At 44.3% G+C, this 21,000-nt stretch overlaps 1 protein-coding gene across 1 annotated transcript in view; it reads left to right on the top strand.

The window, feature by feature from the left end:
• LOC126242117 (dentin sialophosphoprotein-like) overlaps positions 1-21,000 on the top strand; it is a 162,970-nt gene that overhangs the window by 56,374 nt on the left and 85,596 nt on the right. The window contains exon 2 of the mRNA XM_049948063.1: positions 8,447-8,674. Coding sequence (XP_049804020.1) covers positions 8,447-8,674 — 228 coding nt within the window. The remainder of the gene's footprint in view (positions 1-8,446; positions 8,675-21,000) is intronic.

The raw sequence follows: 21,000 nt of genomic DNA, 5'->3' as shown, positions 1-21,000 counted from the left end.
CGGACAACTGCACATGATGGCACAACATATCGATGTTTTCAGCAGTGGTGTGTGGAGCATTCCCACACCTGTAGACCAGGTTCTGGACGTCGGCATAGTACAGACATTATATGTAAATTGAAGGCGGAAACGGAAAGGAAGGAAAGAAAAGGGAGGGGATGACTGCTATCAGTTGCATTGGGGCGTAACGCGGAATCAGCGGCGACGAGTGAATATTTGTACTGGACCGGGCCTCGAACCCGGTATCTCCTACTTACTAGGCAGGTGCGTCAACCGCTGCGCCAGGCGGTACACACCGTTATCACAACTGCGCGGACTACCTCGGCACACCTCACGACCGATTCACACTCCCATTGAGCGCCATCTCTCTGCAGCTCTGTCCATTTCCTTCATATTCGCTACTCTGAGACTCTCACAGGATTTCAGACGCATTTGTGTGTCCGCATTGAAGAAGGTGGATCGCTCCCAGCTAGCCGTATTAATTACGTGAATGCGTGGTATCTGTTCTTTCTGACATGTTCAAAAGAGCGGACACCATGGAGTCTGCCTAGCCGGGCAATGGATGCACCTCCTTCAGTGCGAATGCACACTTACGCCTGACTTCCTGCTGAAATCTCACGCTAGCCACCATGAACGACATGGACAGGGACTGCGGAGTAGGACACCAGTGTGGGAATGTGGATAGGCCAAGAGGCGGGCCGAATAGTCCGCGCAGTTGCGATAACGCTGTGTACCGCCTGGAGCAGAAGATCCCGGGTTTGATTCCCGGTCCAGCACACTTGTTGACTCGTCGCCACTGATTCCGCGTAATGTCTCAGTACAGCTGATAGCAGTCATCCCCTCCCTTTTCTTTCCTTTCTTTCCCTCTCCGCCTTCAATTTACATATAATGTATCACAGCCGCCGATTCTGCATGGTGTCTGTTCTTTCGGATATGTCCGAAAGGACGGACACCATACACTCATATAAATAGTGCAGACGCAAAACAAGAACGACTCATTCGGCTAGCAGCGTTGGCTGACAGAACACCATCCAGAGAAGAAATATGGGCACATGTTGCACATGGCGTGCCACCAAGAACCATAGCAAACCGTCTGCTTGCAGCTGGATTAAGATCATGAGTGCCACTGGCACCATGCAGTTGTACACTATCGAATTTACGTACACGCCTGCACTATCTGACATGTCAAAGCGCAATCCAAGAAATTAGCAAGGTTATTTAAGAGATGATGAACCATTTCTTTTTTTTAAATTTTAAGGTATTATAGTAACTATCGAGCTCATCTTCTCCTAACAACCACGTGGAGCGAACGCAACATTAAAAACAGAAAACATTTGAATCAAGCAAATAACTACATGAAAATTATTACTAAAGCCTATGATTCATGATATTGACCCACCCTCTTTACTCCTTTTATCACACAAAAAGCTTACAGGATGCACTGATTGTACCACACGAATAAGGTGCGCCAAAAATGCGCTGGACAGTAGATCATGCAATAAAATTCCCTAAAGAAATTTTATTAAGCAACTTAGAGTACTCCATCACCTACACCGCCATATTCCCAAACGTTTTACGCCAATATCTATCAACTTTGCTGCTTCTTACCGTATTCACCGAGGAGCACCACGACGTCTTCGTCCGCTCTTCCGCGCGTCCCAGCCAGCAGTTCTCCAACATGGCTCCTGGCCAGACTCAACGTCCTTTGCACCCATTGGCTGATGGACCAGCCTGCGCCTCTACACTCCACCGATCTGATCTTTTCCGGGTCTTAACAGCCGTCCCTGCTCTGAACCTTGCTAGTTTCTTCTGTGAAAAGCCAACTGCTGCTTCCTACTATCTTTGGACCAATCTACATCTTTCTATAGCCCATTTCATCCATTCTCATACACACAAGGAAAACAGAAAGGACTAGGAAGTGTGACACAATGTGCAATTTATCAAGTAAAACGCCTATATTGCCCCATTTCTATGTCCAGTGGTTGGGGTATTGAATAAATATGTCCCAAGAGAGTTTAGGTCAACCACTGGTTCCGCTTCAGTACTATCCTGTAGGTTGAAACTGTGCACATTCTATCAATGGCTCCATGGTACCGCGCGTATTAGACCGGTGTCTCTGTAGCAAAGTATGACTGAATAAATAGTCTCTAGCATGACAAACATGCATATCCGGACGTAAGTTTATTGGGCCCTTTTCGTTCCGTATCCTCTCGTCGATCAATCCATAGAGTTTCTACACGCTGAAAAAAATCACCCTGTGTGGACTAAATGGAATGTCGCTTATAGACGCGGTAAAATGGTGCCAATCAGTAGACCCAGGACACATAGACGTGAGTGATGCTGGTCTGCAAGTCGACAACTTGCAGCGTGCAGTTTCCATCCGAGCTGAAAGAACATCTGAGAGGAAAGAGATTTTTCAACGACGAGAACGTTCACACTGCGTTTCTCGAATGGCTCCGCCAACAAAGCGCGGATTTCTGTCACCGAGGAGCTGAACGATTGACAGAACGTTCCGATCGTAGTCTACAGAGCCTTTGCGACTGTGTTAAAAATAGTGTCACGCGTCAAACTATCAATTATCTGCATGACTTTGAAGTGTCCTGCTTACAACAAACCAAGATTTATGGCAACTTCCTGGGTTAACCGAGGGCTGCGATACCAGTTTTTTCTCAGTATTGTTTATTCTGATTTTCGACTGCAAAGTATGATATTCATATTTTCCAAATACACTCATGCTCATAAATTAAGGATAATTGCAAAATGTGGTGCCACACAACGTGGTACTACACAAAACTGGTGCTGATAGCATAGGCACATAGGGAACACATACGACACAGATCTGTATGTCCACAGTATTGATGATAAGTTGAGAAAACCGTCCCGAAACACATGTGCTACAAAACGCCACTGTTTACTGCGCATGTAACCCGACATCAATATGGGATATGATCACCATGCACACGTACACAGGCCGCACAACGGGTTGGCATATTCTGGACCAGGTGGTCGAGCAGCTGCTGGGGTATAGCCTCCCATTCTTGCACCAGTGCCTGTCGGAGCTCCCGAAATGCCCTAGGGGTCTGAAGACGTGCAGTGATACGTCAATCGAGAGCATCCCAGGCATGCTCGATGGGGTTTAGGTCTGGAGAACAGGCAGGCCACTCCATTCACCTCATATCTTCTGATTCAAGGTACTCCTCCATCAGAAGATGGGACCCACTGCAGCCCTGAAAAGGCGGACATACTGATGTAAAATGATGTCCCGGTACACCTGACCTGTTACAGTTCCTCTGTCAAAGACATGAAGGGGTGTACGTGAAACCAATCATAATCCCACCCCACACCATCAAACCACGACCTCCATACAGGTCCCTTTCAAGGACACTAAAGGGTTGGTATCTGGTTCCTGGTTCACGCCAGATGAAAACCCGGCGAGAATGACTGTTCAGACTATACCTTTCCTCGTCGGTGAACATAACCTGTGACCACTGTTCTAATGACCATGTACTGTGTACTTGACACCAGGTTTTACGGGCTCCCCCGTGACCAGGGTCAGTGGAATGCACCTTGCAGGTCTCCAGGCGAATAAACCATGTCTGTTCAGTCGTCTGTAGACTGTGTGTCTGGAGACAACTGTTCCAGTGGCTGCGGTAAGGTCCCAAGCAAGGCTACCTGCAGTACTCTGTGGCCGTCTGCGGGCACTGATGGTGAGATATCGGTCTTCTTGTGGTGTTGTACACTGTGGACGTCCCGTACTGTAGCGTCTGGACACGTTTCCTGTCTGATGGAATCGTTGCCATAATCTTGAGATCACACTCTGTGACACATGGAGGGCCCGTGTTACAACCTTTGCTACGCCCTGCTGTGTTTGACCAGCCTCCAGTCGCCCTAGTATTCTACCCCTCATAACGTCATCAATATGTGTTCTTTGAGCCATTTTCAACACACAGTCACCATTAGCACGTCTGAAAACGTTTGCACACTTACTCGTTGCACCGTACTCTGACAAGCACCAACACATATCTGCGTATGTGGACTGCTGCCAGCGCCACCGTGCGACGACCGCAGGTCAAACGCACCGCATGGTCATAACCCAAGGTGATTTAAACCCACAAACCGCCCACTAGAGATTTGGTTCACCATGTGTCAGAATTATCCTTAATTTACGAGCATGAGTGTAGTTACTCTACAGAATGGTGCATTTGCGGAATCTTCTATCTTTCCAAATTTGTACATAAACTAATAACAATTTTGCGTGTTTCTGTGAGATAATGTTGTGCTACGAAAATAAGTTATCCTATAGATTCCACATAACTTGAGGTACAAAAAATCCACATATATTTTAGGTATTTTCCAAAATATTATTTACCAACTTGTTAACGATTCTTATTCATTCACTAAACAGAAAATTAAATTTATGGTTCAAATACGCACTTAACTTTTCATAAATACATTCACAGTATAGAAAATGTAAATATTTATTACCTTATACAAGTAGTGCGTAAGATAATTTCAAAGGTTTTATTCCACAACTATTTAAAATAATTAATACTACTGTTTTTATTCTTACATTTTTGTTAACTTGAGAAGATGCAGTTTTTTTTTAATTGTTCACTTACCTAAACACAGGAAGTCAATGTAATTACTGTATTAATTTGAAGCACTACCGTTTTTAGAATATACTAGAAGCTAATGCTCTAATATACGGAACTGTCGTTGTTGAGACGCCTTCTAGCATCTGACCTGTTGCAGCCTTGCTCCAAGAGCCTGTTCTTTGTTCCAGTCTGTAGTTGCAGCAAGTATGTGCGTGATTTCTCTCTTCTTTATATGAGTTATCTGTAAAATTTTGCTACCATGAAAAGTGTTACGCTTATGTAGGAGCCTTCGCAGTTTTTGTACAACAAAGCGAAATGTTCACTACAACCTCGTAAAGTGAAATTGAGGAAAGGCGTCTTTAGTATGAAAGCAAATACCCTGGACCTCTCCTCCAGCTCTAGAAAATAGAGTCGACGAGCCTGAAATTTGGAACTGCAACAAAGTCGAGTATTAGTTCTACTCACATTATCATTTTCCTATGAAATTTAGTTTTGTGTTGTCTGTTTCCTGCCTTGTTAAGAATGTACTGTATTAGTAGTGTCTAATGCTATATTACGTGATTCAGATTCATGATTGCAAATGTGAAAGGGTGACATCATATGCAGCGCTCAGTAAAAGTTATTTTGCGTCCCACAATAATAAGTAAATCATTTTTCGAAGTCCCCTAACACCTGTCTGGCTGTTCTACTCACGACACGTTGCAGAAAAAATTTTCCTTTCATAATGTTCTGTGTTGCACTTTGACAAGCATCAACACTCCTGGGTCTCCTTTATCCCGAATAAAGCTGAGGTATTTTATAAAGTTGTTAACATATTTGTGTGCCAATATGGAAAATGTGCTTGTCTTTCTGAACCCTCCTTACTAGAATCGTTGCAGTATATACAATAAAGCTAAGTTCAGATGACAAAAATATGACACACGTTTCCAAATCCCGCGTTTAGACATCTAAAAATCAACTCATTAGTGATCATACGGTCACTCGTTAATGGAAATAAAATCTCTAGACGTAGACGAACGCTCGATGACGTGTTATTAAGAAGATAGACGACACCCTTGTGCTATCTAGTTGGCCTCGCGCTTCCGTCGTGACCAGATGTATTTTATGAGTGTTTCTGTCATTTATTTAGTTTTTTGGAGGGGAACGTTGCGGAAACTGAATGAAACCAAAGGCGAGGATATTTACATTGAGCTACTAATTGACAGAGTAGAAAAAAAGTCCAGCATTTTGGAATATAGTGTCAGAATAGAACAAAAATGTAATTTTGAGGCTACGAGCTTGAGAAGAATTGGTTTTGATCTCCTGCGAGGGAAATGATTAAAAGAAAAATATAGGTAAGAGAAACATTCTCGTAACAAGTACACTTCCGTTCATACCGTACGATCTGCATGTTCATTAACAAAATGGTTGGTAAAGTTAGCCCTAACGTTACCCGCTGATGAAGTGGGTCGTCCATTTTGGGTAGCATTTATACCTGTGAGATTTTCTTTTAGGATGTCTTCCTGCTTAAATCATTTCTCATCTTTTACAATGTGGTCGGCACAATCCACGCTGACATCTAATGGTCGTTATACTATTTTCCGCTTAGCACACGCTTTACCAAAAGTACACTCAATATACCTACTGCTAAAGTTTAACGATTGTTTTCTATCTTTGTTTTCGTAAGTTAGATGATTTCCACTGTAGGGTCTAATTAAATCTTCCACCAGCGCAAATGCTTCATCAGCTACAATCACGTAAGCAAGTACCATGCCGTGGCTCTTTTTTGTGTGTATCCAAATATGTTTCAGTAACTTTTTCATATAGCATGGAATATCTGAAAATTGATGACTCGCTGTCTTTCTATAAGCGCGAAGGCCTACTTAGATAAAGTGACAGTCAGTCATAGTCCCCCCAACCGTACTAAAAACACGTGTTTATAGATGCGGGGGCTATTCGGAAAGGAAGTTCCGATTGGTCGCGAAATGGAAACCTCATTGAAAATCAAAAATGTTTTATTTAGAACAGTTTGCTACACCTCAAGACTACTCCTCCGCATAACCGCCGCTCCGACTGAGACATTTGTCGTACCTTTGTGCCGAATTTCCGGTAGCCTCGTCACAGAAGACTGCGACCTGTGCTTTGTACCAGTTCTCTACGCTGGACTGCAGTTCTTTGTCTGTGTCAAAATATTGTCTTCATAGCCAGCGGTTCATGTCAGCAGAGATGAACATGCGGGAGCAAAGTCTGGGCTGTATGGTGGGCTATCAGACGCTTCCCATCGAAAATGCTGCAGGGGCGTCCTCATTGCCCCTGGAGTACGCAGCGGAGAATTGTCACGAAGAAGGAAATGCATGACAGTTACGTTAAGTGGGCTGCATGAAATCAGGCGAAACCTCTCTGTGGGCATCCATATTTGGCGGGAGACACTATTGTTCTAGGCAGCTTTATGTGTTCATTGTGTGCTAAGAACTGAAAAGAGTGAAGCGACGCGATCGACAGACGTACTAGAGACATTGCCCAGCATATCTATGCAAAGCTTCATCGAATTCCCACTGTAGTTTTCAACTTGCAATCGATCGGACCTTATTTCCCGAATAGCCTCCGTACCTCCGTATAAGAAACTTCAATGTTCTGGATTTGTATTCTCATTACCACTTACAGGTCCAATGCAGGGGAGAAACATTGCGTATTGTTCAAATCATTAAGATATTTCAGTCAATTTTTCTTTATCTGGCGTTAGTATTACGCTGTGTTTTTATTTCATCTAGATAACTTAGCATATTTGATGAATCATCCCAAATATCGTCGATTTTCCAATTTTATATGAAAAGAGTAGCTTCTAACAATACCACCTCTTGCAAAGTAGGTTAGAAATCAGATTAATAATGTTCCTCACGTAGCATATGTTCGCTTTATCGGGCAACAACAAAGTTATTGACTGTGGATGGTATCGTCAGAGTGGAAATAATGAAGTCACTGTAAAAAAGTCATTAATTTTGGCACTTATCTTGAATGGATTCCCACGTAGATTTCGCCGAAGTTGTTATGGCTCATCTTGTTGATTCTAGGGTAATCCCACTTTGACTGTTAGAAGGTCCAGATCTGTATTTTAGCAGTATTTGAAGACCTAACAAATGCGTTTTTCAGGAAATTCTTAAGGATCAAACAATCCCAGATCAGAACAATGGTATGGTAGAAATAATTTTTGACTTGGTGTTCACGATCCACACTTTTATTAAACTTCTTGTAAATTCACATGTACTTCTTCTTAAATGTCACATCATCAAGAAAACAGTTTTGTATCAATCTTCATATATTTAATTTCCATTTTAACTAAACACAAGACTTGACTGTTGCGCAATAACAACTTATATTCTGCAAAGTGAAATAAAGACTACTCTGTGCGCATTCGCGCCAAAACGGTTACAAGTAAGTCAAAGATTATGACAGTCTCACAGAAATGAATACACACAAGAACCATATCACTGTAATATATCGATACATCGGTGTACCTATACATTAATAAAACCAAATGTGAATATAGTCACAAAAATATGTCTGTTACTTCGCAGAAAAATAGTACGATATTACTGGTATCGAGAACTGATTTGGAGTGCCGTAATGGTCACGTAAATAAAGAACCATTACAAGCTCCACCACTGAACATGCGCTCAGCCAAGATATCTAAACTCGAAACAGTCTGCAAGAGAGCAGTTGTAGCGACTTATGTGCTTCTACTACTAGTCACTTGAATTTTTTTGAAGTTCGATCGTGTGTTAGCGAGCGTCAGTGTACAATGCATCTGAACTGAAATTCATGTGTAGCACACCGTCGTTGGTCTTTTTCAAAGTTAGTTGGCTGCGTTGCAGGTAGCCCTGGCCGTGGACCTGGGAGCTTTCCACGAGGCAGTCCCTGCGCTGGTGCAGAACCCGGAACTGGAACGAGCACGCGTGACGCCGCCGGGGCCGCGGGCCGCTCCAGAGACGGTGACCGCCGAGGTGGAGTCGCTGCTGGAGCCACCGCCGGACGTGGGGCCGGCAGCGGACGCTGGAGCCGACCTGGAGGCCGGCCGGGTGCGGCCCGGAGGACACAAGAAGGCAAGGCGCCTCTCTCTGGCTCGCTGCTGCTATACAGGGTGGTCCATTGATCGTGACCGGGCCAAATATCTCACGAAATAAGCGTCAAACGAAAAAACTACAAAGAACGAAACTTGTCTAGCTTGAAGGGGGAAACCAGATGGCGCTATGGTTGGCCAGCTAGATCGCGCTGCCATAGGTCAAACGGATATCAACTGCGTTTTTTAAAGTAGGAACCCCCATTTTTATTACATATTCGTGTAGTACGTAAAGGAATATGAATGTTTTAGTTGGACCACTTTTTTCGCTTTGTGATAAATGGCGCTGTAATAGTCACAAACATATGGCTCACAATTTTAGACGAACAGTTGGTAATAGTGTGGTGTGCGTACTGTAAGACCTTCAGTACACACACCATCAGATTATTTGACTTGTCGCTCTAACGAAGTAGGCGAGTGTCAGCAATATGTCTCGTGGTCTTATCGTGGCGTGTTTATCTTCTGCTGTTAGGTCAGACGATAGAAATGCCACTTGCACGCTTAGAGTAGCAGATTGACGGTGACCAACTTTAAACAGAACTTGATTAATTTTCACACACATCTATTAAAATAATAACAAGCATAAAAATTACTTAAATTGGTTCTGGATACTGTTTACAATTGACAATCTGAAGTTCCTTTGGTATTGGTACGTTTATCTTATTCTCACATATATCTCTGATACTTCACAAAAGTGTCTATACATTTATCTTCATGGCTATGTACAGGAATATGCTAATCTTATTAGGCGCAGACTGAAACTTGACTATAGACTGGTACAGACAAATGTAGAACTCGTACAGACTGGTACGGACTAATGCAGACTGGTACTGACTGGTGCAGACAAATGCAGACTCACTAATCGGAGGTCTGTACACTCGTTGTAATACCTCGCTTGTTCATGTAACACTGCGCGAGTGTGATCCGCGAGGAGAAAAGGTTCTACGTTAGCAGCAATGTCATTGGCTGCGTTACATATTAATACGCGGATCGGCGGAAGCAGAATTTGGTCCATCTCTATGGGAGCGCCATCTCGTAGTGCGGAGACGGACGAGCGCTGCGCCTGCGCTGTTGTGCTTAGCGCGGCGCGCTCTTGTTGAAAAAATTGTGTACGCCCTGACTATGCGGAACTATGTACACAACAAATAGGTAGGTTTTTTAAATTAAAATACAAAACATCGGTACGTTTGAACATTTTATTTCGGTTGTTCCAATGTGATAAATGTACCTTTGTGAACTTATCATTCCTGAGAACGCATGCTGTTACAGCGTGGTTACCTGTAAATATCACATTAATGCAATAAATGCTCAAAATAATGTCCGTTAACCTCAATGCATTTGGCAATACATGTAACGAAATTCCTCTCAACACCGAGTAGTTCGCCTTCCGTAATGTTCGCACATGCATTGACAGTGCGATGACGCATGTTGTCTGCCGTTGTCGGTGGATCACGATAGCAAATATCCTTCAACTTTCCCCACAGAAAGAAATCCGGGGAAGTCATATCCAGCGAACGTGCAGGCCATGGTATGGTGCTTCGATGACCAATCCAACCTGTTATGAAATATGCTATTCAATACCGCTTCAACCGTACGTGAGCTATGTGCCAGACATCCATCACGTTGGAAGTACATCGCCATTCTGTCATGCAGTAAAATATCTTGTAGTAACATCGGTAGAAAATTATGTAGGAAATCAGCATTCATTGCACCATTTAGATTGCCATCGATAAAATGGGGTCCAATTATCCTTCCTCCAATAATGCCGCACCATACATTAACCCGCCAAGGTCGCTGATGTTCCACTTGTCGCAGCCATCGTGGATTTTCCGTTGCCCAATAGCGCATATTATGCCGGTTTACGTTACCGCTGTTGGTGAATGACGCTTCGTCGCTAAATAGAACGTGTGCAAAAAACCTGTCATCGTCGCGTAATTTCTTCTGTGCCCAGTGTCAGAACTGTACACGACGTTCAAAGTCGTCGCCATTCAATTCCTGGTGCATAGAAATATGGTACGGGTGCAATCGATGTTGATGTAGCATTCTCAACACCGACTTTTTTGAGATTCCCGATTGTCGCGCAGTTTGTCTGCTATTGATGTGCGGATTAGCCGCGACAGCAGCTAAAACACCTACTTGGGCATCATCATTTATTGATGTATTATGTATCATTATTTATTGGGCATCATCATTTATTGACGTTTTACTTGTGGCTGAACACTTCCTGTTTCCTTAAATAACGTAACTATCCGACGAACGGTCCGGACACTTGGATGATGTCGTCCAGGATACCGAGCAGCATACATAGCACACGCCCGTTGGGCATTTTGATCACAATAGCCATACATCAATAGGATATCGACCCTTTCTGCAATTGGTAAACGGTCAATTTTAACACGGGTAATGTATCACGAAGCAAATACCGTCCGCACTAGCGGAATGTTACGTGATACCACGTAGTTATACGTTTGTGACTATTACAGCGTCATCTATCACAAAGCGAAAAAAGTGGTCGAAGTAAAACATTCATATTCCTTTACGTACTACACGAATATGTAATAAAAAATGGGGGTTCCTATTTAAAAAGACGCAGTTGATATCCGTTTGACCTATGGCAGCGCCATCTAGCTGGCCAACCATAGCGCCATCTGGTTTCCCCTTCAAGCTAGACAAGTTTCGTTCTTTGTAGTTTTTTCGTTTGACGCTTATTTCGTGAGATATTTGGCCCGGTCACGATCAATGGACCACCCTGTATAGTCTGGTAAACTCGTGAGCGATCACGTGATTCCGCACTCTACCCACCCAGCTACGACACAAGGTGCTTCTACAGGCTGTTTCACAACGTTGTAACGGCCCTTCTGTGGAGCTCGCTTTAAATCAGTGACGACGCAGTGTCTACTTACGTCCGGGCTGCGTTGACACTGGCGTCCAAAATTAGAGCAACAAACCGCTATTTCCCCGCCTTGCATCTAATTACTTTATAATCTTACAAACTGTCAGCAGATGTCCTTACGACTGTGTTCTCCCCGGAAGATTGTATTCCGATCAACGATGACGTCATGGCACCTATCAAATGGGCTAGTGTTTGCCGGGTAGTCCCACAGCCACAATCGCTGTGTATACAGTCACTGACGGTCTAGTATGGCACAGAGAAAACGCTTGCCAGACACTCTACGGTGAAGGGCCTTAGGAAGAATAGAAGCAGGACAGTTGCAAACTGATGTGGCCCAATGGCTTTGTGTGACTCGTTCTCTTCCTTTTCGGATGTGACGATAGTTTATGGAGACCGAAAGTGTTTCCCGAAGACGAGGGCAGGGCCGACCACGAGTGAAATCAGAAAGAGGGGACCGTTATTTGGCTATACGCACACGACGGTGCCGCCTTAGTGCTACACGGCAACTGGCATCTGACCTGGCATTCACTGGAGGTGTTGTATCCAGACAAATGGTGTACGGAGCAGAGTGGCGTTTTTTGTCGGAGACCTGCTGAACTTGTACCTCTGACGCCTCTTCACAGAAAAGAACGTCTAGAGTGGAGTTGTCAACGTGAAAACTGCACAGTCGAACAATGGGCCAATATTCTTTTCACTGATGAGTCCCGATTTGATCTTGAGAGTGATTCTCGGCGGATTCGCATCTGGAGGAAACGTGGAACACGATCTTGGGACCTAAACATTTTGGAAAGAGACCGATATTGGGGAGAATCCCTAATGATGTGAGCAGGAATTACGTTGACCACTCGAACACCTCTTCATCAAACTGTACGGGTGAATCGCAAGATGTAACTGTTGTCAGATAACGTGACGAGATTTCGGGACCTCATGTGCTGCTGTTGCGAAGTGCCGTGGGACCAGACTTCGTACTGATCGACGATAATGATCGATCTCGTATAGCACAGATGGTTGGTGTTTTCTTGCAGACGGAAGATATTGATGCATAGAGTAGCTTCCTCGCTTCCCCGATCTGAATCCCATGAGCACGTCTGGGATGCGCTTAGGCAGACGGATTGCATCACATCAGCATCCACCAATCACTCTCCAAGACTTGGAAGCAGCTCTGCAGGAAGAATGGGCTACTGCCTCAATATAAAATTGATGACATCGTTCACAGCATGCCTCCCCGTTGTTAGGCCTGTATTGCTGCCAGAGGTTGTCACACCGCATACTGAACACATTAACCAATTGTCAGAATGTGTGTGCAAATCCGTTAGGTTGGGAAAAAGAACATTTATGTCTACTGTTATGCTTGTAGTAGTTGTTTAAGATCTGAATTGTTTACATTGCTTTTACTTTACTACCACCTGTTTATACTGTTTTGTGGCAAAATAAATGTAACCTTGCAAAATTTTCGTTCGTTGCTGTAATTTTGGACACCACGAATTAGTGAACATTATACGGAGGGCAGAAGACGATTTTCGTCTGAAACACAACGTTGTAGAGTAAATTACAGTAACGTACGAACGATGTCATAAATAAGGATTCGTATATCTACTGCAAGTATGGAACAGGATGCTTTTTCATCTAAATGCAGGTTCGCCTATTATCTGCTCCTATACCGACCGATATATTTCGATATTCTGTAGAACTTAACGCTCAGCTTTATTTATTTATTTATTTATTTTATTTATTTATTTATTTATTTATTTTTCGTTTTGTTTCCGCTGAGAAGTAGGAGTTTTCTTTCAAGAGCTGTATTCAAACACAAGAGTTCTTACCATAAGAGGAGAGTCCAAAAATTAACGGAAAATTCGTAATTTAGGGTGCTGTAATTGTCCGATTCATACGAATTCTTCGACATTATGTTTGGTAATCATTCTGAAAAGTATGTGCACAATATTAGCCATATCGTATGTTTCATCTGTCAGCTGTCAAGAAGGTTACATGCGTTTTGATAGCGTCGACAATTATTTATTTTGTATAAAGATGGATCTAATAATCTTAATTAAATTTTGATATATGAACGAAATAAAGACATTAAAGTTTTACAAATGTTAAATACGGTGAATACGGGGTGTTCAAAAAGTCTCTCCTCAGTGCCGTATGATTGTTAGCCGCGCGTACCGTACGCCGCAGTGAATATACCGAAATGAAACTCAGTGAAATACAAGTTCAATTCGTCTAATCATGTTTCCAAACACAAGCTGTACCAGCAATGAAAGTAGATATTGCAGTTTTCAATTCATCAATGGATTTTGGACGGTTTTTATAGACAGTTGCTTTCGCTGCACTTCAGAAGAAAAAAGTCGGGTGGTGTTAGATCAGGCGATCGTGGAGGCCAAAGGCCCTGTAAAATTACGCTATCACCAAAAAGATCAGCAAGCAGTGACATTGATACGTGACTTATATGCGCGGTTGCACCATCTTGTTGAAAATAACCGTTCAGTATTTCACTTCACACAAGTTCTTTTATGAGTGGGTACAGAATATCACTGCAGTATCGTTGTGCGTTTATTGTTTCGTTGAAAAATGTGGGACCCACAATCCGACGTCTAGAAAGAGCAATCCAAACTCCTATTTTCACAGAATGAAGTGGTTCCTCGTGAATACACAGTGGATTTGCAGTACTCCATATACGAGAATTTTGTGAGTTCATGTACCCAGATAAATGAAACCACGCCTCAACAGTGAAAAACGTTTCATTAAGAATATCCGTTCCAGTTTGTTGAACGAAATTTTTGAACCATTGACAATAATGCAGTCTCATGATCATAATTTTTCAATTCTTGCACGACTGTCACTTTGTATGGGAAAAGTTCTAATCCTTTCCTTACAGCTGTGCGGGCCGTTCAGACACTAACATCGATTTCCTGGGCGAGTTTTCTTACTGACTTGTTCTGACTCATGGACATTTTATCGGAAATATCGAGTAGTTTATCCGCAGACAGAACGCTAGGACGATCACTTCTCGGTGTATCTGTCACTGAACCCGTACTTCGAAATTTGTTAATCAAATCTCGCACAGTATCGCGATGTAGGAGTGTTGTCTCCGGGAAAACTGAAATAAATATTTGACGAACTGAAACTGTGTATTTGCCGCCAGCTTTGAACACTTGTTCGACTAAAAACACATGTTCTTCAATGGTTAGCATTTTAACAGTCACAAAAACAGAACAAACGAACAAAAGAACTAAACTTAAACGTTCACACCAACACGTAACGACACACACCAACGATACTACTGACGCTGGCTGAGATAAACGGAACAGTTGAATGTTGGGAGAGTCCACTTGAAGGGAAGTAACCCAGGCAGGCGAACAATTATAAGGCATGCGCGGCTAACAATCATACGGCACTGCGTTGAGACTTTTTGAACACCCCGTATTTCTTTTAGTGAGTCTGCTATCAGCGAAACAAGGGTTTACAAGCGGTAGCGGTATAAGATTTTTGAAGATGACGAGCGCCCTGGACGCCCCAGCACATCAGCCAATGAAAACATGGAAAAAGTTAAAGAAATGACTACGAAGAGTCGCCAAATTACAGTCAGAGAAGTAGCTGCCGGTGTTGGCATATCGACTGGTTCGTGTTATGCTATTGTTTCAGATGTTTCGGGTTAAAAATCCCTTCAGTTTTAATCAAAAACGTCGGCGAATGCAAGTTGCTCAGAAGTCGCCAGATGAAGACAACAACTACGCAGAACTATTGAAATTGGTCATAAACGGTGTTGAAACATGGATTTATGAGTATGACGTTGAAAGTAAGGCTCAGACGTCGCAACTGAAGCGTTCTGGATCGCAAAGGCTGACTTTTGTGTAAACGTAAGCCTTTAGATTGTGGCTGGAAATAGTAGCTAACTGTTCTCTTTTAGTTGACTCCTTAATATAAGCTGTAATTAAGTTAGAGACGACCGAAAGGTCTTCACTCCGTGCATACCACTTCATATTGTGGGCATTTTCCTGCAATTGTAGTATGCTTATCCACTGTACTGAACAATTAAGTATATCACTCAATATACACTGAATCTCCAAAGAAACTGATACAGGTATGCGTATTCAAATACAAAGAAATGTAAACAGGCAGAATATGGCGCTGCCTAAATAAGACAGCAAGTACCTGGCGCAGTTGTTAGATCGGTTACTGCTGCTACAATGACAGATTATCGAGATTTAAGTGAGTCTGAATGTGGTGTTATAGCGATGGGACACAGTATCTCCGAGGTAGCAATGAAATTGGGATTTTCCAGCACGTCTATTTCACGAGTGTACCGTGAATATCATGAATCCGGTAAAACATCAAATCTCTGACATCGCTGCGGCCGGAAGAAGATCCTGCAAGAACGGGACCAACGACGACTGAAGAGAATCATTCAACGTGACAGAAGTGCAACCCTTCCACAAATTGCTGCAGATTTCATTGCTGGGCCATCAATAAGTGTCAGCGTGCAACCCATTCAACGAAACACCATCGACATGGGCTTTCGGAACCGAAGGACCACTCCTATTCCACTGATGACTGCACGACACAAAGCAAAAAAGCCTCGCCTGGACTGTTAACACCGACATTCGACTGTTGATAACTGGACACAAGTTACTTTAAGTTAGATTAAGTAGCTGTCAGCCGAGGGACCGATGACCTCAGCAGTTTTGTCCTGTAGGAACTTACCACCACCACCACCACCCACCTGATCATTGGAATATGGATGCGAGTGCGGTGCAGGGTGGACATAGGCACTGTGTCCAGTGTTGTGTAGGCTCCAGTATCAGGGAGGCAGGTTATGGTCAGCACATATGCTATGCCCTGAACATCAGACTCTGGACGCAAGTGCCGTGGGCAGGGTGCACACAAGCACTTTGTCTGGTGTTGTGACAGTTACAGTACCGGAAATGTGGGCTACGATCATCAGATATGCTGTACTCTGACCATCGACTCTGGAGGCAAGTGCTGTATGGGGTGGACATAAGCACTGTGTTTGGCATTGTGCGGGTTCCAGTATCAAGGAAGCAGCCTCTGACCGTCACATATGCTGTGCCATGGTCATCAGACTTTGGATGCGAGTGCTGTGTATGGTGGTACAAGCACTGTGCCTGGCGTTGTGTGGGTTCCAGTATCAGGGAGGCAGTCTCTCATCACCACATACACTGTGCCCTGAACATCAGACTTTGATGTGAGTGCTGTACAGGGTGGACATGAGCACTGTGACTGGTGTTGTGCCGGTTCCAGCATCAGGGATGCCGGCTATAATCACCACATATACTGTACCTTGATCATCATACTCTGGATGCAAGTTCTGTATACAGTTTACATAGGCATGTGTCTGGTGTTGTGCGGGTTCCAGTATCAAGCAGGCAGGCCCTGATCATCAAATATGCTGTGTCCTGGTCATCAGACTCTGGATGCAAGTGCTGTACAGGGTGGTACAAGCACTGTTTCTGGCGTTGTGTGGGTCTCAGAATCAGGCAAGCAGGCTCTGATCACTATATACACTGCGCCCTGATCATTAGACTTTCAATGCAAGTGTTATACAGGGGGATACGAGCACTGTGTCCAGCGATGCTGCATTTTCCCATTCATGGAGGGAAGCTCCAACCACCACACATGCTGCATCCAGGTCACTGGATGTTGACACATGGTGTGTCTGCTTTAGTCGAACTAAGAGGAGTTTTGACAGATAATACAGACAATTTAGATGGGAAAATAACATTGTGGCACATAATATGAAGGTGAATTATGCCATGCAGCAGTTGGGTTTTGGCACCATGTGTGCCTTAACTTATAAGTTAGATCAGTAACGCCAAAAAGTGAGCCACATGTGTTTTGAACTGTTATAGAATAAATCATTATATATTTTGATAGACAATACTAACAATTTTGACATGGAAATAACATCCAGGTACTTAATTTGAGGGTCCATTGTACCTTGCACTCAGTGGGTGCAAAGATTGAATCAGAGTCAGGCAGGTCACACCAATAGTGCCAATAACTGAGTCATGTGTGTTTTGTACTGTCATTTAACTTTTGGTGCAAAGACAAACTCTTGTGCACAATTCAGATATCGAACTATGAGAACAAGCTAGCCTGTGCAGAACATATTGTTTGGCTATTTCATTGTTCATGCTCGTACAATATGGGGTTGTAATTGGGAGAGCAATGTGTGTGTGTGTGTGTGTGTGTGTGTGTGTGTGTGTGTGTGTGTGTGTGTCTGTGTGTGTGTGTAAGCATGACTGCTAAGTCCTTTGGCGGCACATCAGCCATACAACTGTGTACCTTGGGTTTCCACAGATCTGGCACTATGAGAACAAGCTAGCCTGTGCAGAACATATTGTTTGGCTATTTCATTGTTCATGCTCGTACAATATGGGGTTGTAATTGGGAGAGCAATATGTTTGTGTGTGTGTGTGTGTGTGTGTGTGTGTGTGTGTCTGTGTGTGTGTGTAAGCATGACTGCTAAGTCCTTTGGCGGCACATCAGCCATACAACTGTGTACCTTGGGTTTCCACAGATCTGGCCCCCAGACAACACTTCCTCTGGAGCTCAGACGAAAACGATCTGTAGTAATGCACAAATACGTCGTGTTGTCTACAGCTGAGCCTCGAACAGCTGCCATGTGATGCCAACTTCGCCACCAGAGGCAGGAGCATCTCTGTAAACAGCACTGCATTTGTGGCACTATTTCACTTCCATGATTCATGTGCCTCTCCATCGGTATCTCACTACTCTATGAGTATTTAAGTCGTTTTCCAACAGCTCTGCAGTCAGTTCGGACACTGGGCTTTATGGCGATCATGCTTAGCATTTCCTCAGTTGACAAACACACTCCACGTTCGAGGCTCTGCGATACCCGCACTTTAGTGTCCCACCATCGGAGTCCACTATAGCTCACTACTTCGCAGAACTTTGTCTCTGACTTGTCTCTGAGCTAATTGCCTCGTGGGACGCTATCACCATGGATTTCGCCCACGGACGAACCCCTATGCAATGCCCTTAACTACCAGCAAGGACATACGAGTGCCATGTTGGTGATTGCCAATGCCCTTAACTACCAGCAAGGACATCCCAGTGCCATGTTTGTGATTGCCTGCTAGGACAACCAAGAGTTTCTGTGATGAACCATCAGACTGAACTGAGTAGTGCCGACTCTGTTTCCAAGAAACTGTTCTTATATTTTGTTTGTTAGATGCAATTAAGTTCCATTGCTCTTGACTACCTGGGAATGTCAATCGTAGTGTGTTCTTCCCCTCAGCCATGAACAGTAGAATGGCGATGAGGACTACTGTTGGCCGGCCGAAGTGGCCGTGCGGTTAAAGGCGCTGCAGTCTGGAACCGCAAGACCGCTACGGTCGCAGGTTCGAATCCTGCCTCGGGCATGGATGTTTGTGATTTCCTTAGGTTAGTTAGGTTTAACTAGTTCTAAGTTCTAGGGGACTAATGACCTCAGAAGTTGAGTCCCATAGTGCTCACAGCCATTTGAACCATTTTTGACTACTGTTGCTCTTTCATGTTCACCCTAAACAGTTTGTTCCCTCCTTGAGCCACACTACAATGGTAACAAAGATCAACATTTGTGGCGTCCTTGTCCCACACTACAGTACCGATGAGGGTGAACGTTTGTGCCCGCCCTGTCTATACAGTCGCCATGAAAATCTAAGTCTGTAAAGATCAGTCACAGTCTGCAATATCAGCATTCAAAGATTCAACGTTCTTGTCCCCACCACAGCAGCAACGAGGATATTTATTTGGCTTAGGGATGAAGTCCCAAAAGTGACTAGCATCCCTGTGAACTACTTTGGACTGATGCTGATACTTTATCGCCGCATACATGTATTCTCAGCGCTTGCTCTTCCTACTCAGTTTCTCCTTCCTTATTCTGATACTAATAACTACCGCATTCCTCAGTTCCTTAATCCAGAAAAATACCTTGCTACTCCGTCCTGTGTCCACTTTTGGGATCCTTTCAATGTTTATCCTGACAGTTTTTCGTGTCTGAGAGCGCACTCTACATTCCGCATCATTTTCCTTGAGGCCTATCTATTCCATTTCTCTCACTCCCAGAGCTCAACTGCACATTAAACGAAACTTCCTGGCAGATTAAAACTGTGTGCCCGACCGAGACTCGAACTCGGGACCTTTGCCTTTCGCGGGCAAGTGCTCTACCAACTGAGCTACCGAAGCACGACTCGCGCCCCGTCCTCACAGCTTTACTTCTGCCAGTACCTCGTGTCCTACCTTCCAAACTTTACAGAAGCTCTCCTGCGAACCTTGCAGAACTAGCACTCCTGAAAGAAAGGATATTGCGGAGACATGGCTTAGCCACAGCCTGGGGGATGTTTCCAGAATGAGATTTTCACTCTGCAGCGTGAGTCGTGCTTCGGTAGCTCAGTTGGTAGAGCACTTGCCCGCGAAAGGCAAAGGTCCCGAGTTCGAGTCTCGGTCGGGCACACAGTTTTAATCTGCCAGGAAGTTTCATATCAGCGCACACTCCGCTGCAGAGTGAAATCTCATTCTGCACATTAAACATTTCACAGTATATTCCACATTGGCCTTTGACACCTTATACATTCTGTGGCTACCTCTACGCCGCGCCTCGACATCTTAAAAATTGTGCGGTGTCCACCACGCTGTTCCTCGACACATTCTGGCCCTTCTTTCTTTTCTACAAAGTCTGCGCCTCGGCTCTCCCGCCGCCTCACGTGCTTTCCACACTCTCCAGTCACAGCATCTTTCCACATTTACATTAATCCTTGCTCGCATGCTGTTTCCTTCTCTCTTCCATTCCTCTGGCAGCACTAGCGTCTCCAAAGGCACCATCGTCTCCAAATGGCACCATTGCTCCAACGGCACCTTCGCTTCCTGCGGTATCTTTGCCTCCAGGAACACCTTTGCCTGCAGTGGTACCATCATCTCCAAGGGATCATCGCCTCCAGCGGACTATTGCCTTCAATGGACCATCACATCCGGCTTCATGTCAGAGCTCTTCATCCTTCCAGTCTGGCTTTTGCAAGTCCTTCACCTCTGGTTATACCTACCTCCTACTCATCCTTGCACCATTCTGCAGAATCTCTCACGCTCTTCCTATTATGCTCTTCTTCTTCCTTCCGAGAATGCCAATGATCCGCACACTGGTCATCTTTTCGGGACTACTCATGTGAGAGACAAAGTGTGCAGCCACAGGCTCTTCTTGCGTTGTGCAAGGCTGCAACTGTACCTCATCTGGATACTCCAGATGGGCTGTCAGCAGGACTTCCCTGGCCCTCCAGCTATGCACGCCTGGAAACTACAATGCAAACCCAGGGCAAGACAGGTCTTATCTCCCTTGCTGGACCAAGCTTACGTGATGATGGCATCATGTCTCCATCACCTACCACCAGCGACCTGCT

The sequence above is a fragment of the Schistocerca nitens genome, chromosome 1 (assembly GCF_023898315.1).
Source record: "Schistocerca nitens isolate TAMUIC-IGC-003100 chromosome 1, iqSchNite1.1, whole genome shotgun sequence".
NCBI classification, from domain to species: Eukaryota; Metazoa; Arthropoda; class Insecta; order Orthoptera; family Acrididae; genus Schistocerca; species Schistocerca nitens.
Note: the sequence above shows the minus strand (reverse complement) of the source record. Positions and strands in the feature narration are given on the sequence as shown.